General features: G+C 38.1%; 1 protein-coding gene across 14 annotated transcripts in view; it reads left to right on the top strand.

The window, feature by feature from the left end:
• The window catches only part of ryr1b (ryanodine receptor 1b (skeletal)), a 123893-nt gene extending 101029 nt beyond the window's left edge, over window positions 1-22864 (top strand). For 3 of the 14 annotated variants that reach the window (XM_073853492.1, XM_073853496.1, XM_073853493.1), the window contains 32 exons: window positions 43-139; window positions 212-318; window positions 419-470; window positions 864-944; window positions 6046-6145; window positions 6358-6437; window positions 6532-6608; window positions 7531-7604; window positions 9388-9405; window positions 12885-12965; window positions 13215-13303; window positions 13439-13567; window positions 13669-13773; window positions 14458-14484; window positions 14902-14931; window positions 17017-17098; window positions 17185-18488; window positions 18600-18688; window positions 19487-19649; window positions 19736-19822; window positions 19930-20220; window positions 20353-20483; window positions 20575-20617; window positions 20705-20838; window positions 20920-20980; window positions 21061-21207; window positions 21284-21418; window positions 21496-21652; window positions 21736-21800; window positions 21891-21991; window positions 22081-22132; window positions 22594-22864. In XM_073853492.1, coding sequence (XP_073709593.1) covers window positions 43-139; window positions 212-318; window positions 419-470; window positions 864-944; window positions 6046-6145; window positions 6358-6437; window positions 6532-6608; window positions 7531-7604; window positions 9388-9405; window positions 12885-12965; window positions 13215-13303; window positions 13439-13567; window positions 13669-13773; window positions 14458-14484; window positions 14902-14931; window positions 17017-17098; window positions 17185-18488; window positions 18600-18688; window positions 19487-19649; window positions 19736-19822; window positions 19930-20220; window positions 20353-20483; window positions 20575-20617; window positions 20705-20838; window positions 20920-20980; window positions 21061-21207; window positions 21284-21418; window positions 21496-21652; window positions 21736-21800; window positions 21891-21991; window positions 22081-22132; window positions 22594-22689 — 4285 coding nt within the window. In that variant the 3' untranslated portion in view covers window positions 22690-22864. The remainder of the gene's footprint in view (window positions 1-42; window positions 140-211; window positions 319-418; window positions 471-863; window positions 945-6045; window positions 6146-6357; window positions 6438-6531; window positions 6609-7530; window positions 7605-9387; window positions 9406-12884; window positions 12966-13214; window positions 13304-13438; window positions 13568-13668; window positions 13774-14457; window positions 14485-14901; window positions 14932-17016; window positions 17099-17184; window positions 18489-18599; window positions 18689-19486; window positions 19650-19735; window positions 19823-19929; window positions 20221-20352; window positions 20484-20574; window positions 20618-20704; window positions 20839-20919; window positions 20981-21060; window positions 21208-21283; window positions 21419-21495; window positions 21653-21735; window positions 21801-21890; window positions 21992-22080; window positions 22133-22593) is intronic. The other 11 variants (XM_073853498.1, XM_073853494.1, XM_073853505.1 and 8 more) reach the window with 7 other exon arrangements.
• Window positions 22865-24560: the final 1696 nt, after the last annotated feature.

Below are 24560 nucleotides of genomic sequence, written 5' to 3'. Positions count from 1 at the left end.
TTGGCACAGACATAAATTTACTTTTTTGCTTCCCATCCCAAGGCACAGGGGGTCCAACATGTTCCTTGACGGTTACAAGCGCAACTGGATTGAAAATGAGGGTTACTCTTTTGAAGACAAGATGATAGACGATTTATCCGTAAGTTGGCGTATTTGTTGACGCTCCCTAGATACACCCTTGATCGTTCTGTTCACACTTTTGCTTTTTTAGAAAACGTTGGAGCCGGAAGAAGAAGAGGAGGAGGAAACCGAAGCAAAACCGGACCCTCTTCATCAGCTCATTCTCCACTTCAGCCGTACCGCTCTCACCGAGAAAACGTGAGCCAATCATTGCATTTTCATTCTCTGAAGTGCTTTTTAGTTACAAGGTATTTCTTACCAACTGTCATGTTTATATACATTACTTTCATCTTCACAGTAAACTGGACGTTGATCATCTATACATGTCATATGCTGATATTATGGCAAAAGTAAGCTAAGTTTGACTTTTTATGCTCATGTGTGTCTTTATAGTCTTTTTACAATGCTTGCAAGGCAGCATTTCATTAATACACATTTAATATTTTTCTGGCAAAATTCTCTCATAATTTTCTCTGTATTGTATTTCAAGGCACAATGTTAGTGACTGTTGACACTTGTCTCAGTCACCATTCAGTAAAAAAAAAACAGGCGCAGCATTAACATCCTTTAACATCTCTTGCATTCTTTAAAAAAGTATACAGTCATTTTCTTGATCCTGTTTCAGAACAAAATTTTTTCAGAACAAAATAAATGTTGTGCCAGTTTGCAAGCACTGGTGGTGTTTCTTTAAGGGCATCATTAAGTAGTTGATGACATACGATGCCCTTCATTTTCCCACACAGAGCTGCCACATTGGTGAGGAGGACGAAGGGGGAGAGGAGGAGGGGGAGGAGCTTACCTTTGAGGTGCGACAGACAGAGATGGTATGGGGGGGCCTGGGGCTGGGGCCATGGGAGTCAGAGGAGCCAACATCTACAGCTCCTGCCACGCACTGAGTGAACACACCCAAAACCACTGCACCCCGCACACTTCATCTATAACTGTCTGCCTCTATCTACCACTGTCTCTCATCTCTTCATTCACCTCTTCATTTCTCTTCACCTCTTCTTTTCTCTCTATACTTGTGAACTGATCTGTGCACTCCTTTGCTGGAATCGGAGTCTTTGTGTCTTGGACATCTTCGTATTTTTGTATTGCATGAGAGTGCAGAGAGATGGCTGCACACAAAACATTTACAAACAATGTATAAAGTAAACAAAGCAGTACATGCTGACCACATCACAGTATTGATCAATTTGGCTTAATTGGGAGTTACAGCTAGTGTGATGTGACCATAGATGGTGTTCTTATTGCTAAGCTAGGAGAGCCAAAATGCACCATGTGGTCTTTTTGGGGCTGTTGATACCTGGTATTAAGATGCATTTTGGGCGATCGGATCGCAAGTGGACAAAAGAGAGACATTCACATTTACACCTGGTGCCTCATGTATAAAACTTTGCGTAGATTTAATCCTTAAAGTCTGTGTATGCTTATTCAGATGTGTACACTAGAAACAATTCTGTTTTTAAATCCTAGTCAGCATCTCCGCCCCATCTCAACCAGGGTTCCCACGCGTCCTGGAAAACCCGGAATTCCTGGAAATTGAATGAGTAATTTTCCAGAGCTGAAAAACACCTGGAAAATGAAAGATAACAGAAATTGTACTGGAAAATCTTAAAGGTTTAAAATCCTGGATTTTAAAAAGCGTTCTTATTTTAAGGGATAGTTAACACAAAAATGTTGTCATCATTTACATTTAATAATTAGGCAGATGCTTTTATCTGCGACTTACAATTAGTATGCCCTAATGTTTTAATATATTTGTTTCTGAAAAATAATAATTTGAAAATTAATGCTATTCCATTATCCGTATTTTTCATAAGAAAAGAAAACTGTGTCACCAGGGTTAAGCTTTTATTAGAATTGTCTCGTCTTATTTAACTCTTTACTTCATATGTAATGACTTACATATGCAATCATTTGTAGGCTATGTGTTCCTAAATCTTTGTTCACTAACATCTCAAGCTATAGTTCAAATATCTGCCAAATGCGTATTAAATACACACAGTGGCCTGCAACGAACGCATGATATAACTGGTGAGCATCAGAATTCAACATTGCTTAATTACATGAAAAATTAATACAATGTAAAATGTAATATTTAACTTTATGTATTACCATAACCAATTGGAGGGTTTTTTGTGCAGTAATCAGCAGGATTAGTAAATATCTTCCTCAGATGATGGACACGTAATAAAAAGGACAACAAGCACTTTGTTTTTAGGATCTCAACAGTCGGCATGAAAGTATCAAACCATTTGCTTTATTTATTATCATTATAAAGGCAGATATTCTTGTCAGATCATGTTTGTTACAGGGAGTTGGCAGCGCTTTTTATAAGTTGGCTTGTTCTGGCTGTGAAACAGACTTTCAGTAAATAGGCCTATATGCAAATTTTTCTTATCAAGAAAATGTAAAACAAAATAAACCAGAGAATTATATACAGGGTTCCCACAGGTCCTTGAAATCCTTGAAAGTTTGTGAATCTGGTGGGAAAAATTCAAGGCTCTGGGAAGTTTTTGAAAATATGCATACATAGATACAGGTCATTGAAAGTGCTTGAATATATTTTATGCAAGAAGTTTTCTGAAAAAAAAATTCATATTATTCCCTGTGTAGTGTAGGATAATATCATAAAAATTCTAGACTTTTTAACCACACATGCTAAACTGTTTGATTTAAATGCTTATATCTTCTGTATGCGAATGTTGATTCATACCAAAATGCTTTTTTGCAAAGTTGTGTTTGACACATGAAAACGTCTCTAGCTAGGTATGTAACTGTTGTTCCCTGAAAAGGGAACGAGATGATGCGTCTCCATTGCCATACTTCCTGCGTTCCTGTAACGCCGTCTTCTGCAATATTTCAGATATACTTCCTGGCTCCCGCGTCACCCTGTCTTTGTCGTTTAGCCTCACCATTGGTTGAATTTATATATACATTTAGACGCACTTACTCCTGGAGGCGCCCCCAAAGTGTCACCGCAGTGACACAGCACGAGTTCCCTCGAAAGAGAACTGTAACAATTTATCTTAAAATGTAACACAATGTAACCTTGCTCTCACTTGAATTGTGTCCCCACATTTAGTCCTTGAATTTGAAGTTAACTAAGGTGTGGGAACCCTGTATATACCACAGACTGTCAGTATACATGTGTTTTGTTTGTTTTGTTTCGTATGTTCAGTTTTTGAACAATTAAACTCTATATAGTTTGTTTGTGTTGAAACTATTCAATGATAATTATAAGCTTAATGTTAAATTGTGACTTAAAGCGTCAAGAAACCCTGCTGTTTCGCACCTGAACGCGATTCAAAAGTCCGCTGCTTGTGTTGTTAGTACAGCACAACATTTTGTACATGTATATGTAAGAGCTTTTCCTGATATTTCAGATCGATCAAAATAAGCTTGCACAACTTTCACACAGTCACAAAATAAAACCAAAATATTGCGTTGAACAATGTGGGTTCTTGCTAGAAGTCAAGTCCGGTGTAAAACACTGTACTTTTTACATAAATTAGATCAATAGGTGGAGAATAGGCGGTCTTTTGTGGCTGCCTAAACATTTGACCAACATGTGATCCGATCGACCAAAACGCATTTTAATACCAGGTGTAAACAGACTCTTTGTCAGCAGGCTCAAAACTGCATTTATAGCACTGTTGATGGTTTTTACAGTGTGTGTTTGTGTGTGAAGTACGCACACATACACACACTCTCATTAGAAACCTTAACTGGTCTCCTAATACATTACCAGTCCCACCTCTCTAAAGCCCTGTGCTGTCTCACTGTCTAGGCAATTGCTTGTAGTTTTGTATTTCATTCTTTTTGCATCTTTCATATCTTACAACTTTACTGACCTACTGACTCTTTATATTTTACTTTTTTTTGTCTTTTTGCTGCGATTTAAATTCAGAAAATGAAGCTTCACCTTCTCACCTTCCCTTTATTAAGATACAGGTTCCATATTGCAGAAAATCCAGAGGATTTATTATTATTAGCTCAGCATTATAAAGCATTTTAGCACTAAAGGTATTATGGGATGACATTAGCGACATGCGACTATTTGAATTACTTTTTTTATTTAGAGTCTTAGGAGCCTTAGAACACTAGAGACATCTCACAAGGTTTTGCAAGAGAGCTACTGTATATTACATTTAATTTATAGTTATTCATTTACTTTAATCCAATGCATTTAACATAGTACAAGAGTACTATTGGGGTGAACTTTTTCGAAGGCTGACAGAGTTTTCTGAGTTTAGAGCCGGCCTGCATGTTGTAACCTTCCGCATCTCCAAAAGTGTGTTTTCATGTCTTTGTTTCGAATTGATACAAGTCTTCCTCTCTGTACTCACCAAAGACTACAGTAAAAGCCTTGCACAGACACACATTCAGAGCATCACTTTACAAAAACCAACACACTCATTACCTTACATGGGTAATAAACATGTTATACATCATTAACATTACAAATTTCATCACCAATCATTCATACATTATGTAGGACATGGCCTGGCTCTCAAGGCAGGGTGGGAGTGGGTGGGGCTTTTGCTGGGGTGGGAGTGGGTGGGGCTTTTGCTAAAATGCTTGGGTGCTTTTAGGTGTGGGTTAAACTCAGGGTTGGGTTCAGCAGCTCGCTTAATGGGTGGATGCATTGTATTTATTTGTTTAATCATTTTTGTCAACAGGATATTGTTGCGCAAAGAATTGATTCAAAGGGGACATGTCATGAAAATCAGACTTTTTCCAAGTTTAAGTGCTATAATTGGGTCCCCAGTACTTCTATAAACCTAGAAAATGTAAAAAAGATCAACCCAGTAACTTAGTTTGGGTAAACCATTCTCTGCAAGCAAATGAAAAAATAGGCCATTAAAGATGTGTCTCCCCTTGTGATGTCAGAAGGGGATAATACAGCCCCTTTATCTGCCCTATCCAACCACGACACTGCAATTAAGTGCCGAGATCAGCTCATTTGCTTTCAACAGGACACACCCAAAATGGCAAATTTTTGCTCACACATACAAAGTGGCAGTTTTACCAAAATGGTATTTTGAGCTAAAACTTCACATACATACTCTGGGGACACCAACGATTTATTTGACATCTTAAAAAAACTCTTGTTCCCTTTAAAACAATAATATTTATATAAGAAAACGTGTAAATGTTAAAGGTGATAGTCCCCCCCAAACTTACAGCATTGGTTGCTGATGTTACTGAGTCACGCTATTTAAACCAACAAATGCTCCACATGGAAGTCTCCTCGTGTTAATCCAAGACAGGAGAACATATTTTAACACCAAGAAACTGTTTAATTTCATATGTTAGCTAAATTAGATTATTTTTTACATTGAAAATTATTTTCTTATGTAAGCTGGTACAGATGTCATGCTGCATGGGTTTATAATAAAGAGCAGCACCCAGCTGTGTAATGTGGTTAAAACAGAGGAAAGAGCCAGTATGTTCATGCTCAATACGTGGAGAGCAGGTCTGTTTGCTGTAGTCTAACATTTGTGAAGGTCAGCAAATGTGAATGGTTCAAATAACGATCACGTGACTAATAGCATTAGAAGTGGAGTGTATGTGCTGTTTGTGTGTATGCGCGAGTGTAGATAAATAAAGAAAAAAACATGACGAAGAAGCCAGAACAAGAGTAGATGACTTTTTTTAAGCAGAGCATCCCTGACCAGTCTACTGAATTTCTATTTATATGCATCCAGTTACCATTTGCTTGAACTGTGCAAGGGATTGACTAAACTCAAACTAGCTCATAAAAATTTCCTTTTGGAACCCAGGAGACTTTATAAGGCAGAAGATAAAAATGGGACGCATGGTTCTGCTTGGTGTGTATGTGTGTGTTAGGTAGTGGGTGGGCATGGGTATGTGGACCAGGGCATCGTGCTGACTGAAGTGTTTGTTTCTGTCTAACAGGAGAAGGAGATGGAGAAGCAGAGGCTTTTGTACCAGCAGTCCCGTCTGCACGACCGTGGAGCAGCTGAGATGGTGCTGCAGATGATCAGTGCATGCAAAGGTGCACACACATGTCCAGATTCCAGTCACATGCTCATACAATCACACACACATCTTATGTTACAAATGCAGATCAGCATGCAAAGTAAATCTGTATTTCCAGAAATCTCTCTTTATGGAGCAAATACACACTAAGCATTTATCCATACCAGTGCACCGGATGTTTGTCATGTTGGCATTATGTCTGAGAATTATGAGGTGATTCCCACACAGGTGAGACAGGAGCCATGGTGTCCTCTACTCTCAAACTTGGCATCTCCATCCTTAATGGTGGCAACTGTGATGTTCAGCAGGTTAGTTGACAACATTCTCTTAATAATTAACTTAAAAATTATATAATTTTTTTTTTTTAATGTATTAATCATTGTGTACCAAACTCTATGACAGAGAATGTTGGACTACCTGAAGGATAAAAAAGATGTGGGCTTCTTCTTGAGCTTACAGGCCCTCATGCAAACCTGCAGGTAAATGACCATTACTTTTTCACTTTTTTTAAGTATTACCTTAGAAATAATAATTTTATGTCATACAAAAGTATTGTTTGGAAATAAAGGAAAACACCACCGTTTTTCAATATTTTACTATGTTCTTACCTCAACTTAGTCAAATTAATACATACCTATATTTTATCAATGCGTGCACTTAATCTTTGTACAGCACCTTGTGAATGTGTTAGCATTTAGCCTAGCCCCATTCATTCCTTAGGATCCAAACAGGGATAAATTTAGAACACAAAACAATTGAACTGGCACAAAACAAAACGTAGCAATTTTTAAGCGGATAAGAGAACTATATTGTATGGCGGAAGAGCACTTAGTTTGCAGGACTTCGACCTCATGCGCAGTAATATTGGTGAAAGTTTGGGCGAGAGGGGCAGTAGTAAGGAGTGATGATGTTACTGCGCGCCAAGGTCGAAGTGCAAAAATCGCCACATTTCTTATCCACTTAAATAATCGGCACGTTTTATTTTGTGCCACCATACTTGCTCTTGTAACTACTCATGTGACAGTTTTTAAATAGGGAAAACATTGAAGTGTTTGGTGGCTTCTAAATTCATCTCTGTTTGGATCCTAAGGAATTAATTGGGCTAGGCTAAATGCTAACACATTCACGATGCGCTGTACAAAGATTAAGTGCACGCATTGAAAAAAGATAGGTATGTATTCATTTGTCTAAGTTGAGGTAAAAACATAGTAAAATATTGAAAAACTGTGGTGTTTTCCTTTAAGTGTATCTATTGTAAATAGATTGTCTCTTGAAATAACCTGATGCAGACAGGAACATTCTTCACGTCCTCTTGACTGGAAAGGCGGTTGGAAAAGAAAGTCACTGCGCAGGCGCAACACAATAAGCGTTGTGTGTAATTTACTGAATGTGTGTTAACAGTGTTCTGGACTTGAATGCTTTTGAGAGACAGAACAAAGCAGACGGTCTTGGGACGGTGTCAGAGGAGGGCACAAGTGAGTTTCACTCCTCCATCTTCCCTAGTAATAGAGTCTATGATGTGTTTTTGACCTAAAAGACCTTTTCACACCAACTCAAAATTTTCAGGATTTTATTGTGAGGCAAGTTGTTTTTATTTTTATTTTTTGTTTTATATGTATTGTTGTGATGTTGATATCCACAATCTTTCAAGTGTATGATGAAAATTCCCAGGGTGAATGTTTTTAATGTGAAAAAAGTTTTTTGTTGGTTAAAGCTGGTGTGAACAGGCCTTTTAAGAAACGGCGTAGTGGAGGTGGGAAAAGTATATCATCTATACAATTATTGTCAAAGATTGTTGGTATATCATATGCCCACACTGCAAAAAATCTTGGTTTTCTGTAAAAATATTTTATTTCAGGAAAACACAATCTTTATTAATTTATACTAAAAATGTATAACACTTGGGGCAGTTTCCCAGACATGGTTTAGATTAGTCTAGGAATAGGCCTTAGGTATATTAGGACATTTAAGCTGTTTTTACAAACATGCATAACAAAAAACAATACTGGTGTGCATCTTGTTTAGATACACTCACCTCACACTCACAAAGGATTATTAGGAACACCTGTTCAATTTCTCATTAATGCAATTATCTAATCAACCAATCACATGGCAGTTGCTTCAATGCATTTAGGGGTGTGGTCCTGGTCAAGACAATCTCCTGAACTCCAATATGAATGTCAGAATGTATAAGGGGCTAATCACCCCAAACGCGTTTTAAACGCTTGGAAACGCAAGGCTCTTTTTTTTAAAAGAGCTGTGCGACGGGGCTTTTTATATTGCTAGGCGTCCACCGAGTCAGCTTGTCAATCAAATATTGAATTGTGAGCACTCTTTTGCTGTTAACTGTCATATTAGCAGAAACTTTAAAAAGGACGCTTGCTCTGACCTTGTTTGAGGGTGAGAAGTGCACAAATGCCAGGAGAGAGTGAGCGAGTGGAGTCCGGTTCTTCAAAGCAACTGTAAACTTCAAACTTCCCTCACCACAACGTAAGGCCCGCCTCTCCCCTCATTCGATTGGACAATGGAAAGACACAAATGATGTCGGCTGCTTTTCCGCTTTCAGCACTCTTTCAAAAATGGGTGCTGCTTCCAGCAGGATAATGCACCATGTCACAAAGCTCGAATCATTTCAAATTGGTTTCTTGAACATGACAATGAGTTCACTGTACTAAAATGGCCCCCACAGTCACCAGATCTCAACCCAATAGAGCATCTTTGGGATGTGGTGAAATGGGAGCTTTGTGCCCTGGATGTGCATCCCACAAATCTCCATCAACTGCAAGATGCTGTCTTATCAATATGGGCCAACATTTAAAAAAATGCTTTCAGCACCTTGTTGAATCAATGCCACATAGAATTAAGGCAGTTCTGAACACAGTATTAGGATGGTGTTCCTAATAATCCTTTAGGTGAGTGTATATCAGTATATATGTTAAGATATATCAATGCATGGTGTTTTTAAATGAAGGCAGCTCAAACATGCATACACACTAAAATTTTAGTCTGGGACTAGGATAAACCCTGTCTGGGAAACCCTGTATGTTTAGGATTAAGATATTTAATATGCATTATATTTGTTGCTTGAACCCTCATATCGATTTGTATTAGTTTGTTATATCTTCCATCCCAGACACCAACAGTCCTATAGTGTCCAACTCATTGCCCGTCTCTCTCTTTCTCTTTCTACCTCCATTACCTCCTCTGTAAATGCCCCCCTCTCTCTCCTCTGATCCTCTCCTTCCTCTTGTTTTGCAGACATCAAGCTAGAACGTGGTAAATAATCTTGTCTCTTTATGATTACCATTTTTCCTCTTCGCTTCTGTCCATCTTCTCCTGTCTTTCTCCACTCTTTAGCTCTTGTGAAGATCTCCTTTTCCTTGGCGTGTAGCTTAACTGCATTTCATTTCGCACTCAAGGGGACTTGAAAGAAAACTCTTCAGTCATTGCCAGAGTTTTTATGTCATTTTTACAGTTTTGCGATTCTTAAAAAAAAAATCGATAGTTGAGTTATTCTATCATGAATCTGTCAAATGTCTTATGAATATTGAATTCTGTTTTTAAATCTTCTTGAAACATCTTATGATTCACTTTGTCCTGTTGTGTTAGCAATGGCTGTAAAGTTTCTTTGGTTCTTTGCCCTTGAGTGCTCTATTACAGATCTACTGTAACTCCAGCATTCACCGACTGAAATGATTTGCAGATTCAGAAAACTACTGTGTGAACTCCAACAACCCCACTGAAATAAGCCATAATTATTGAATACACCTCTGAAATAATGAGATGCCATAAATAGTTTTGTTAAAATCAAAGTATTCAACTATGGCACAACAGGACATCAATGGTCATGTTTTTGTGTTTTTTTAAACCTTTTCTCCCATTTTTACAAAAGTTTGCCCAGATTTATTTTCCATAATAACTTGTTGAATTAAGATATTAATTTATTAAGTTTGACATTATTAAAATAGTCTACAATGACTCTTTATTTTGCTGTGGGAAGGGAATTAAATTACTCAGCGTAGCTCTCAGACATTGAAGGACATTTAAAGATGAAGGCCATATTACAGCAAACAATGTAGAGAACTGATCAAATTTATGAATACTCACTAATTTAACATGTTCATGCTTTACATTGAGATGGTGTTGTATGTAATAATAACCGAGTGTTTTCTCCAGTTTTTAGAAATATTATTTATTAACTAGGAGGCAATGATGTAATAAATTAATCACATAATCAATGCAGCCTGATCTCACGAATTTCCGTGGCGTGGTCGCGGAGTTTTTTGCACATTTTTCCGTGTCATTCTCACGGATTGGTTACTGTTTTGTCCCTTTTTTCTTGCCCTTGTCGTTTTGGTTTAGGGTTAGATTTACATAAAATGACATCCCCTACTAGGGATGCACGATATATCGGCCGACATATCGTTATCGGCGATAACTGCTTATTTTTAATATTATCGGTTTTCGGTCTGATAGCAAAATTAGGCCGATAAATGAAAGCCGATAAATTATGGATTATTTTGGTTTGTTGAACCACTTCACTTGCTCATTGCTGGCCATGTGAAGTTTTGATTGGTGCTTTCTGTGACATAGCACAAAGATGACACGTGTTGCGGCCTTAAGAAGAGTATGCTAGTCTAGCGCAAAGACAAGATGTCCGCGGTCTGGGAGTTTTTCATTGTGAAATTAATATGAATATTTATCGGCCTATATATATATATCGGTTATCGGCCCCCAAATATAAAGAGTTACCGGTTATCAGTATCGGCCAAAATTTCCATATCGGTGCATCCCTAATCCCTACCCAAACCCAACTCTAACCCCAACGCCAGGCGACAATTGATTAAAGTTTAGAAAATGTAAAAGAATACATCAGAAAAAATAGGATAAACCAATACTTAAAGTGACATAATAACGCAAACACCAAATCTAACCCTAAACCGAAGCGACAATGGTTTGAAAATAGGAAAAAGCAGTTGAGTAACCAATCCGTGAGAATGCCACGGAAAAGAAAGTCTGTGGCAGGGCCACGGAAATATGTGGAGATCCGTGAGAATGCCACGGAAAAATGAGCAAAAAATTCCGTGACTATCCCACGGAACTTTGTGAGATCATGTTGCTCAATAATAATAATAATAATGGTATTGTTGTTAATAAACATAGTTGTGCATTCATAAAAAATTGTAAGACATAATGTGTTATATTTGTTTATGTAAGTTTTATTTTTTGTGTTTTTCAATGTAGCTTTTTTCTTTTTTATATGTTTTATACATGTTTAATAGCTAACCTCATTTTTCAGATACTCAATATCGGACTCCTGTGTACTAAACCGCTGTTATATGTATGAAATGTATTATGTATTATGTCTTCCTCCCTACTGTATTCAGAGAAAATTTACAATTATAAAAATTCATTTGTGTCTCAAAGTTAAATATTACTACAAAAAGATCCTGTAACATTTTTATGTTATCATCTACAGTATGTGAGACTTTACCCTCTCATCCCATGACAAAATTTGACCCATAATTCACCAAGGCTCCGACCTCTTTTGGCTTCTCCAAAATATTGTGGAGTGCAGTAGATCTGTTTGGCATGCTTGTGTGTCTGTGTGAAGTGTTGGGGCTTAGCGGCTCATATCTGTTTTGTCTCCGTATGTGTCGTATCAGTGCTCCATCATCATGTTGTCGAGTCGTGTTGTTTATCCGTGTACATATACCTGTTAATCTGTTAATCTTTTATTGTGTTTATTAGTCAATTCATTAATTTTGTCTGTTTAAAGTGGGTATAATGTGTGATCCATCAGGCTTTATGTGTCTATTACCCAGCTTTCTGCCTCTCCTTTCACTTTTGCTGGTGACCAAGCTAAATGGATGTGCCATAGCAGGTCATACTAACATCCTAATGGAGGCTGAAAGTGTTATGAAGTGATACTCACAGAACACACACCACGTATTACATTAATAGAAATGTTGTTTTAAATCCATATGCATCTTCTGCTCTTATGGATTTTGAATGACATGCAGTATTTCATTACTTTTTGGGAATTTATTTTGGGAAGCAAACTGTTCAAAATGAAATGAGTTTTCATTTTGGCTGAACTATTCCTTTAAGGGACATTCCACTTAAAGGAGGCTTATTTTCCAGCTCCACTAGAGTTAAGCATTTGGTTTTTACAGTTTTTGAGTCCATTCAGCTGATCTCTGGGTCTGGCTGTAGCACTTTTAGCATAGCTTAGCATAATCCATTGAATCTGATTAGACCATTAGCATTGCGCTAAAAAAGTAACCAAAGAGTTTGGATATGTTTCCTATTTAAAACTTGACTCTTCTGTAGTTACATTGTGTACTAAAACGGACAGAAAATTAAAAGTTGTGATTTTCTAGGCCGATATGGCTAGGAACTATACTCTCATTCAAGCATAATAATCAAGGACTTTGCTGCTGTAACATGGCTACAATGGATTGTGCTAAGCTATGCTAAAAGTGTTAGCGCCGGACCTGGAGATCGGCTGAATGGATTTCAAAACGATAAAAAATCAAATGTTTAACTCTAGGGGAGCTAGAGTGTCCCTTTAATTGATCATCTATATCAAAATAAGACTGGTGACATTTCCACATGACCTTTCTTTGAGTTTGTTAGGGTTAGGGTTAAGTTGAAATCTGTAGTCACTTACAGAGTAAAACACTCCTCGGCTGGGTTTCTTCTGCAATGCTTATGATGTATGTGTGTGTGTTTGTGCACTTGTCCCCATTTAGAGGAGAAAGTGATGGCGGATGATGAATTCACTTGCGACCTCTTCCGCTTCCTGCAACTGCTCTGTGAGGGCCACAACAACGGTGAGTTTCCTGAGATTGCAGCTGCAGATGAAAGCTGTTGAAACCACCTCTCTGTTCTCTCTTTATTGTCTTTGGACAAATCCAGCTTTTAAAAAAGAGAATCTGATGTTTTAGTGCTAACAGATGCTTTAAAAACATCTCAGGTGGAGAAAAAACACTTGATTTCCACATAGCAGTTTTTATTTGTGATGGACCCTTAAATGTATTCCAGATAAGTTTACAGTATTTAAAGGCACTGTCTTCCCCCAGATTTCCAGAATTATCTGCGTACACAGACGGGCAGCACGACCACAATTAACATCATCATCTGCACTGTTGACTATTTGCTCAGACTGCAGGTATGACCTGACTAAACCTCACTCACCTGCCTGCTTGTAGCTCCACATATCAGTCAAAAATAGTAAAAAAGCAAAATTGCTCATTGGCATTTATTTATTTTTATATTAAAATCAAACCTTTGTGTTGCATCACAGGAATCTATCAGTGACTTCTACTGGTATTACTCAGGGAAAGACATCATTGATGAACCAGGCAAGAGAAACTTCTCTAAAGCCATGACAGTCGCAAAGCAGGTCTTCAACAGCCTGACTGAGTACATACAGGTAATATACTGACATCATCACTCCACTCCAGGTGCCCTGTGATGTCACGGACTTTATAAACTCTCATTTCTCTCTTTATCACGCTTCCTCGTCGTTTCTAGGGTCCCTGCACGGGTAACCAGCAGTCTCTAGCCCACAGCAGGTTGTGGGACGCTGTGGTGGGTTTCCTGCACGTGTTTGCACACATGATGATGAAGCTCGCCCAGGTACAGTGGTTAATGCGCACAAACCCCTAAAAATACTTAATTTGTTACCATCATGACTGAAGATTAACAAGTAGCTTCTGTATGTTAACTTGTCTGTTTTACATTAACAATAAAATAGTTTGTTTAATCCTGGCTTGACACAGAGAGTATATAAATGTTTGATGTCCAGTAGTGTGATGTTAATGTATGGACTGTGCTATGGGTGTTTATGCATAACTTAATGTGAGTGAACCTTTTAACTGTGTCTTCCTATGATAACCTTTTTGCTGTGTTGTTTGATTCTGTTGTAATGTTGTTACACATCTGAATCTGTGTATCCAGTGCATTTTTGTATTACACAATATCAAATCTCTCCCACCCTCACAGTTAGTTAGTGTGACTAATAGTCGATAGTAAAGATTGACTTTACACAGATTACACCAACCAAGTTTAACCCACACAGTTATATGTTTGGGTATTACTTTATAGGACTATAAACAGCTCAATCTTTTATTAAACTTTCTTTCAGCTGTTTTGTACAGATTCTGTTTTTTTGTGTAAGCTTTAAAATGTGTGAAGTCATTTAATTGTCTGAAAAATATTTAAAATTATTAAAAGTATCAGAGAGGGGTGATGAGATCAATACAAAAATGTGTTAAAAATGTTGATGGGTAACATTTTTATTCTGATGTGTAACCCCGCCAGATCCCTGACCCTGGACTCCGAGAAGGCGTAAGGATTCTTGTTTTTGCTCCATCTTACACACTGCGCTGCATCCACACACACAAACTCTCTCTCTTTCTCCCGCTGCTTGTATCTGTCATATGTGTCAGCACGTGCCAAGTTTGTTTTTAATGCTCTTGCAGATATTTTGCTTCAGATTCTTATTAGGCCACTCAAGCATCTATTTCCATTCATTTTGAATTAAACTAATTGTCAAACCAGTCTTGATCTTCGGTAGGTCCAAAAGGAAGGGGAGGTGTCCCAGTGCATTATGCCATAAATTGTCATAGTTGTTTGGGTACATTTGCCTCTGTTCTGGCTTTTAATCATCCCTCTATTTACAATATATACTGTTTATCCATGCAATAGTCCCATTGCAGGTTATAGTATGTGATTCTTTGTGTTTGTTTATAAATGCAAACCCAGGATCATTTCTGGAGTAGAACTCATGCTGAGGTAAGCTGAGAGCGGGACTGACTTTGTCCCAGTAGTGCTGCCCCTTATGAAAATAAACCATGGTTTTACTACAGTTCAAACCAAAAAAGCAATGGTTACTAACAGTGTTGGGTACGTTACTCAAAAAAGTAATGGATTACTAGATATTTTCTAGACAAATTTCTCTCTCCAAAAAGTATTGAATTACCTATTACTAATTACTTTTCAAATCCTATTTAGTAAATGAGATAGGCTTGAAATTACTCAAATAATCATATGAAAGTACATAAATTATTCTGGTCACACTGTTTAAGGTCCAATTCTCATGATTAAATTACTATTTACTACTTTTGCCTCAATATACTCTATATAAGTATTGGTAGGAATTGGGTAGGATTAAGGATCTTAAATAAGGTTTTGCAAAATCAGGCATAGGTCTGGGTATTGGCAAGGGCCTCACGATACGATACATGCCATGCCGTGGTGCGTCACGATACGGTGCAATACGTTGCATGTTGCGATACATTGCAATACTTTTTCTTTTTTTTTAAATGCAAAAAAATAGAGCTGAATTTTTTTCCCTTTTTTTAAAGCCAAAGTGCTTCCACACGTCGGCTGTGAAAGCTGCAAGTGTTTTTAAATTTTCTGCCATTTTCTCTCTCCCGCTAACTTCGGAGACATTGGATGAATGGGTGTATATAACAGACAACTGGACAGCGACAACTACAGCAGTGGCGGAGGAGGTTGTTTGACGCACACCGAGTTAAAAAAGAAATTAAAATATCGATAGTAGAGATTGAAATACCGATACACTATTGTGGAAAAATGTATCAAGATAGTTAGCTGTATCGATGTTTTTGCACAGCCCTAATTAGGCATTAATATGTGCTTTTTAGGTAGTAATAAACAACCACTATCTCAGTAATATTAATACTAATACCCAACCAGTTATTAGTGAGAATTAGAAACCATTATTCTTATTAACTCACTAAAGTATTTAAAGTGAGAAGGACACATAAAACATGCATTTTAATTTTAGACTTTAAATTTTGATGTTAAATCCACTATTGTATTATAATTGTTCTATAGTCCATACACAGTATTTAGTTTAAAGGGATAGTTCACTTTGGAATGAAGTTTCTGTCGTCATTTGCTCATCCTCGTGTTGTTCTGGATCTGTGTGGATTTCTTTTTTTCTGGTGAACGCAGAGGAAGATATTTTGAGAAGTGGTGGTGAGCACCCAGCAGTAAGTGACCATTGACTTCCATAGTAGGAAAAAAATATTTTGGAAGTATTGTGATAAATGACTAAGAAAATGTTTTGATAAATGATGGTAAGCACACAGTTGAGGGTACCCATTAAATTCCATCATATTTTTATTCCTACTGTGGAGGTCTGTGGTCGCTTGCTGTTGTGTGTTTGCCATCGTTTCTCGGGATGTCTTCTTTTGTGTTCACCGGAGGGGGGAGATTCGTACAGATTTGGAGCGATATGGGGACGAGTAGATGATGACAGAGTTTTCATTTTAGAGTGAACTATCCTTTTAATAACATCAGAAGTAATTGTAATTAAATTACAAATTATTAATCCCTTACTTTACTTTTTTAAGGGAAAAGTAACTAAATTACAGTAACTAATTACTTAGTAACTAGTTACACCCAACACTGGTTACTATAGTTAAACCATGGTTACCACAAAATAGCCATGGGTTTGCTACACAAACAATGGTTAAACCATGGTTACTGTAGTAAAACAGTGATTTAACCATTGGTCATCAATACGACAAAAAACATGGTTTCTACGGTTTTACTACAAAAAAAACATGGTTATTTTCTTAGGGGATTCCTGCACCCCTAAATATTTGCTAGATATGCCATTGAAAGCTTCAGGTGTAGGATGGCTTTCTTTGATGCAGTTGCATTATTGGTTCTGTGATGATGGTAAATAATATATGACTAAAATCTACAGTGTTCCCGGCCCAACGGTTTAAACCCAAATTACCTTAAACAAAAATAGCTTGTTGTAATCTCCAACTTTGAGGGTTTGAGAGAATATGTGAATAACATTCTGTTTTACTTTTTTGTGTGTCTGCAATGTGATCACAGGATTCAAGTCAAATTGGTCTGTTGAAGGAGCTTCTTGATCTCCAGAAGGATATGGTGGTCATGCTTCTCTCTCTACTGGAGGGCAAGAGATATCTTTCCATCTGATTTAATTTTCACGTTGATATATAAAGTCGCTAAAGCATTTGCTGTTTGCTTGCTTTTTTACAGGCAATGTTGTGAATGGCACAATTGCTCGCCAGATGGTTGACATGCTGGTTGAGTCATCCAGCAACGTGGAGATGATTCTCAAGTTCTTCGACATGTTCCTCAAACTGAAGGATATCGTGGCATCAGATGCCTTCCGTGACTACGTAACAGACCCCCGTGGCCTTATCTCCAAGAAGGACTTCTCCAAAGCAATGGACAGTCAAAAGCAGTACAGTCCATCTGAGATCCAGTTCCTCCTGTCTTGCTCTGAGGCTGATGAGAATGAGATGATCAATTTTGAGGAGTTTGCCGATCGCTTCCAGGAACCAGCCAAGGACATTGGCTTCAACATTGCCGTGCTGCTCACCAACCTTTCCGAGCACGTTCCCCACGACACTCGCCTGCAGAACTTCCTGGAGCAGGCCGAGAGCGTGCTGAACTATTTCCGCCCCTTCCTGGGCCGTATCGAGATCATGGGTGCCAGCAAGAGGATTGAGCGCATTTACTTTGAAATCAGCGAAGCCAATCGCAACCAGTGGGAGATGCCTCAGGTCCGAGAGTCGAAGCGGCAGTTCATCTTTGATGTGGTCAACGAGGGTGGGGAATCTGAGAAGATGGAGCTCTTTGTGAACTTCTGCGAGGACACCATTTTTGAGATGAACATAGCCTCGCAGATCTCTGAGCAGGAAGAGGAAGTAGTTGAGGATGAGGATGAAGAAGAAGAGGAGGAGAGCGGTGGTGGAGGACATGCAGAGGGAGAGGAAGGGAACGGAGATGAAGGTCCACCTGAATCCAGCTCAGCATTTGCTGACTTCATCAAGAGCATCGTGAACTTCTTAAACCTCTTCACTTTCCGTAATCTCAGACGGCGTTACCGCAAATTCAGGAAGATGACCATCAAGGACATGATTGTTGGCCTGGTAATGTTCCTCTACACAGTTCTCTTTGGCATCCTACATTTTATCTACACCGTTTGCAAAGGCTTCTTCATGCTCATCTGGAACACCCTCTTCGGAGGCGGTCTAGTGGAGGGGGCGAAGAAGATGACGTTGACCGAGATTTTGACTAACATGCCCGACCCAACTCAAGACGAGGTGCACGGTGACCTTCCCCCTGAGCCAGGAGCAAGAAAAGTTCAAGAAGCAGGTGGAACTGGAGAGGGTGAGGAGGGAGCAGGAGGAAGAGAGGCGGAAGAAGAAGACGGAGAAGAGGATGACGGTGGAAGGCCTGGGTTTGGTCCGCCTGGTGGACTTGGAGACATGGGAGAAACTGAGCCAGAGGAACCTCCAACTCCAGAAGGAAGCCCACTGCTGAAGAGAAAGCTGGTGAGACAAAGATGAATGAATGCAAGCATGTGAACTGTTTACGCCATTCTCCTTGATTATGTTAAATTCATTTTAGAGGCATCAATTTAGGTATGATGGGGTGTTTTTCAGGTGGGTGAAGAAGGAGAGCCAGAGGTGGTAGAGGAGGAGAAAGTTGAAGAAAAAGAAGAAGAAGCTCCCCCAGAACAAGAAAAAGCAGAGTAAGTGAAAGAGAAACAAATAACCAATCACAAAATCAGTAATAATTCATTTGAGAGTCATGTCCAGATTTGTGATATTTATTGCAAGCACCTAGGGCTCTATTTACTACCAGATTGTTACTACTTTTGTTACTTAGACACAGTGGCGGCTGGTGCTAAAAAAATTTGGGGGGTGCATTCAAACTTGAAATTAAATTTAAATCCTTTATTTATTCTTCAACTAAACGTCTTGTAAAGGGTGTTTTGTAAGCATAAAATCATATTTTCTTTAAAATCAACGTATTTCACTTGCTTTCATTGATCAGTACTGTAGCTAGCAGTAACATGGCAATCTGCAAAGCGGTTATGAGACTCTGAGAATGATCCAATCACATGAGGTCAAAGACATAAAAACAATATTGATTAGTTTACAACATACAGTAAGTGGGATGGTTTGGGGCGCACAGTCCTGCGCCCCAGGGCGCATCAGAAACCAGGCAATTAGAGCTCAGCTTCAGGTCACATGTTTTTACCACATTTACTGACCTACATAGACACTCGTTAGGGGTGCGCCCCAGACACACAAACATGACACCCACAGAACGAACTCAGTTTTTATTTTTTTAAATAAATGATAACATGACTAACAGTGAAATAGTAGGCTACAGCTGAATGATTTTATTTTGCATTATATATTTGACTTTTTTGTAACATGTTAAAGTAGCTTTCTTCTCTGGCCAACTTTAGGGGGGCGGCGCCTCAGCGTCCCCTATTGACCAGCCGCCATTGCTTAGACATATTCTTCTTTGTCTTTTAAAGTACTGAAAATGGAGAGAAAGCTGAGAAGGAGGCTGAAGGTGAGCCAGAGGAGAAATGTGAAGAGGAAATAAAGACAAAGGCAACAGCAAAGAAAGGCAAGAAAGAAGAAAAAGAAGGCTCCGAAATCTGGAATGAACTTGACGTCCAAAGAAACAAATTCATGGTAGTTACATTTTCGAACTATATATTTTTGTATATCACGTTTAATTCAAACTGCTCCTATAAGTTGACCCTCTTTTTTGCTTCTAGAACTATCTGTCTCGTAATTTCTACAACCTGCGTTTCCTGGCTCTCTTTATTGCCTTTGCACTGAACTTCATTTTGCTCTTCTACAAGGTCGGTGTAATCAAATGCTTCACTTTGCATAAAAGCCATCACATGGCCAACTTCCTGCCATAATGTATTTAAAATGAAGTCAACATAATGATCAATGTCTCCTTTAGGTCTCAGATAGCCCCCTCGGCGAAGAGGAGTTAGAGGGCTCGGCTATGTTTGAGGGTTCTGGTGCATTTGAAGGTTCTGGTACATTTGAAGGCTCCGGTGTGTTTGAAGGCTCCGGTGGAGAGCCTGATGGTTCAGGAATGGAGGAGAATGGAGAGGAAGAGGATGAAGAAGGATTCGTCTATTTCTTCCTGGAGGAGAGCACTGGATATATGCAACCCGCCTTATCCTTCCTTTCTATTGTACACACCATCATCTCCTTCCTCTGTATCATTGGCTACAACTGTCTGAAGGTCAGGAGCTCACAAATAAAGCTCTACTGTATATAACTTGAAAAAGAGACCAGAATAAAATTTGTTGTTCACTGAATAAACTTTTAGCGGTAGATTGAGTAATTGACACAGAGATTGTTTGTACCTTTCCAGGTTCCTTTGGTCATCTTTAAGCGGGAAAAGGAACTGGCCCGTAAACTGGAGTTCGATGGTCTGTATGTGACTGAGCAACCGGAGGAGGATGACATCAAAGGTCAATGGGACAGAATGGTCCTCAACACTCCGTAAGAGACAAACCATTCTAATCTATTAGCATTTAGGATTGCATTTTCACGACTGTATGCCGAAATGTCATTTTTTTAATCTTTTGCGCAGGTCTTTCCCAAACAACTACTGGGACAAATTTGTAAAGAGAAAGGTTAGGAACGTGCTGCACACCCTTGCGCATGACATGCATGATTATATATTTTTAAATCGTTTATCTTTTTCGTGTGCCGACTTGCAGGTGCTAGAGAAATATGGCGACATCTACGGTAGAGAAAGAATCGCTGAACTGCTAGGAATGGATCTGGCGTCTCTTGATGTCAGCGCCATGACACACGAGAAGAAACCTCAGCCTGATCCCTCAATGTTGACTTGGTTGAAATGCTAAAATAAAATAAAAAATGGGGAATTCTCATTTTCAATGTAAACATAAATGAACATTTTTTGAATCCACAGGTTGACGTCTATCGACATCAAGTACCAAATCTGGAAAAATGGTGTTGTGTTTACTGATAATGTGAGTTTCTTACAAAGTTTGAAATATACTCAACTAATAAAATGTATGTTATTAATCTGTATTATCCTGCTATCTTCCAGACGTTCTTGTACCTGGTCTGGTATATGGTTATGTCCTTGCTTGGCCACTATAATAATTTCTTCTTTGCCTGCCATCTTCTGGACATCGCCATGGGTGTTAAAACCCTGCGCACAATCCTGTCCTCTGTAACCCACAATGGCAAACAGGTACAGAGATGATCATAGATTTATCTTAACACAGCAGTTGATATAGTTATTAATGCTAATGGCAACTGTGGTTTAGCTGCTGATGACGGTGGGTCTGCTAGCCGTGGTGGTCTACCTCTACACCGTGGTGGCCTTCAACTTCTTCCGAAAGTTCTACAACATGAGCGAGGATGAAGATGAACCGGATATGAAGTGTGATGACATGATGACAGTACGTGGTGCATGTGTGTGCGCGTTTGGTACAAATAGCTTCTTGTTTCACATCTAATGGCCCATCTCCTCTGTCAGTGTTATCTGTTCCACATGTACGTTGGTGTGCGAGCCGGTGGTGGTATAGGAGACGAGATCGAGGATCCGGCCGGGGACGAGTATGAACTTTATCGTGTGGTCTTTGACATCACCTTCTTCTTTTTTGTCATCGTCATTCTGCTGGCCATCATTCAGGGTGAGGAACATCTCAAGGCGTAGATGTGGTATATGGAAAGATGGTTATTTTGTGTCATGAAATGAGATTTGTGTTGTGCGCAGGTCTGATCATTGATGCTTTTGGTGAGTTGAGAGATCAACAGGAGCAGGTCAGAGAAGACATGGAGGTATGATCGCCAATGCACACAGATTTAGATGAAAATCATTGGCCAACTTGTTTTTAATGCTAAGGTAATAATTTTCTTGTGTTTTTACAGACTAAGTGCTTCATCTGCGGAATCGGAAGCGACTATTTTGACTCGACGCCGCACGGCTTTGAGACGCATACGATGGAAGAGCACAATTTAGCCAATTACATGTAAGTGGATTTAAAACATTTTAATGTTTAAATAACAGTTAGATGAATATAAAATGAATGTGTGTTCTTATCTGTCTCCTGATCCGCAGGTTCTTCCTGATGTATTTAATTAATAAAGACGAAACGGAGCACACAGGACAGGTCCATACTGTCTTTTTAGTTTATTTGAAAATTATAGATTTACATAAATAAAATATGAAGTTTAGATTAGTGCTGGGCAAAGATTAATCGCGATTAATCACATACAAAATAAAAGTGATTATTGGTATAATATATGAGTGTGTGCTGTGTCTAATTATTATGTATAAATATATACACACACATTCATGCATTTGCATGTTTATATATATTTATTTATATTTTTATATAATCTATATTAAATATAAATTTTAAAAAATGATATATAAATAAAACAATTCTGAAATGAATATATGAATGTGTGTGTGGTTAAATATACATAATAATTAAACACAGTACGCACATATATTATGCAAAAAAAATCACTTTTATTTTGTATGCGATTAATCGCGATTAATCTTTGCCCAGCACTAGTTTAGATATTTAAATTGTAACTATATTGCTTTATTTGTCTCTCTTTATAGGAGTCATATGTGTGGAAGATGTATCAGGAGAGATGCTGGGATTTCTTCCCTGCTGGTGACTGTTTCAGGAAGCAATATGAGGATCAACTTGGCTAATTAAATCAATTTGTTTATTTTTTGTTTGTGTATGAATTTGAGTTCAGTCAAACAAAAAATGTAGCAAAATAGCCAGAAGAAGGGAACACGAATGACCGAAGGTAGCCAATTATGTCCAACACATCACGCTGACCCACTCAAAACACTTAAAACCTTTAATTTCCCTTTGTGATTTTTTTAAAAATGAGCAAACATTGTATGTCTGATAGGTGGACAAAGGTATTTTAAACTATGTATATTTATATACTTTATAGCCTTTAATTTTCCACAAAAAATTGTATGAATCAAATGAAGCCAAAATGAACACCCCTAAACAAAGCCTTTCCTCTCTCTGTATTGTTTTATGTTGATAGGAATTAATCAAACAAATCTCAGTGCCTATTGTTGAATGTGTAGTGAACATCCACTACAATGAGGATTAAAGTATGATAATTTTATGTGTAGATTATTGTTCATAACTTTTAATTTTAGCATGTATAATATAGCTTGGTTTTACGTCTGTTCCTTTATTTATGCGTACCACAAATATATATCCATATGAGTGGCAGTTCTGAATAAAGCATTTAGACAAATATAAAGTCAGGCTTTTTACCTGGCATCACATAAATGTGAGAATATTTGTTCTCACATTTTATTCTCGAGAGGAAAGTATTACCAGCCCAAGATTTTTCTCCCCTCCTGTATTCGATTTCTTTAAAATGATACATTTTGTGAGCAATTTTAGTTTTTTAAAGATGTTACATCACGTGTTTTTGCACTCTAGAGTCTTATAATGGAACATTGTGTCCATGCCAAGCGTATCCACCTCCTCCTACACAGTGCTGTATTAAAATATAAAGAGGTGGGGATAGTTTTTGGGTCAATCACTTTTCTCTATATATAAGACAATGTCCTTTTAATCTGATTGAGGGAAGGAAACACTGCACAGGTGTTTCAGTATCATTACCAGTGCTCTTCAAATGCGATCGTGCAGAGCGCAATGATGTTGCCATACTGTCATTTAAAGCCTTGACATATGAACTACACTGTATTGTTCATATTGTGAGATTGCAAACCTACTGTATCCACTTAAATACATAGATTATATATTTTTGTTGGAGCTGTCAATGATTAAGATGCTCAAGTGAGTATGTATTATATACTTGTTTTGGAGATAAACAGAATGTATGTCATAAAATAGAAAAGGTGACGAGGATTGTTAAGTTATAACTTGTGTGTTTTTTGCCTTTAGATTTTTATGATTCTTTTGGGCAAAATCTCATACTTTATTTTTCTGTCAAATATAGATGAAGTATATATATGCGTAGGTCTCTGATGTTTGCGCATCAGAAATCTCCAAGTGACAGAACATGATATGTGCTATGTGGACATGTTATGACGGCACATTATGAGCGTGTGTTGAGATCTTTTGGTGTGTACTGCTCTGAGAGCCCATGTAGAGGAGTGATCTATTCTCCTCTTTAGATCTGACTGTGTATCAGCCTGAATGCTGTGTTTTAATGCACATTAAACAGATTACAATATTTTAAGAGCACTTCTGTCTGTATTCTTTATTTTGGTAGCCAATACTGACAATTCCCTTTAATATACCTGTATTCTTATATGCAATCAACATTTTATTACGTTTATGCATTTGGCAACTCTCAGTTCACATTATACATTTTTATATGTGTTCCCTGGGTTCAAACCCATGATATTTTGTGCTGCGAACGCAATGCTTTACCACCAAGCGATACAGGAAGACAATTTCCTTTTAATTTTTTGTCCTAACAATACCCTTAACATTTTTATTTCTATAACTCCACATGTAATAAAGAAATATTACAAAGCATAGTGCTACTATTAGACCAGTGAATAATACGCAAGTATTA

This window comes from Misgurnus anguillicaudatus, chromosome 15, assembly GCF_027580225.2.
Source record: "Misgurnus anguillicaudatus chromosome 15, ASM2758022v2, whole genome shotgun sequence".
NCBI lineage: Eukaryota > Metazoa > Chordata > Actinopteri > Cypriniformes > Cobitidae > Misgurnus > Misgurnus anguillicaudatus.
The sequence above is the reverse complement of the archived record's forward strand: the minus strand, read 5'-3'. Positions and strand labels throughout refer to the sequence as shown.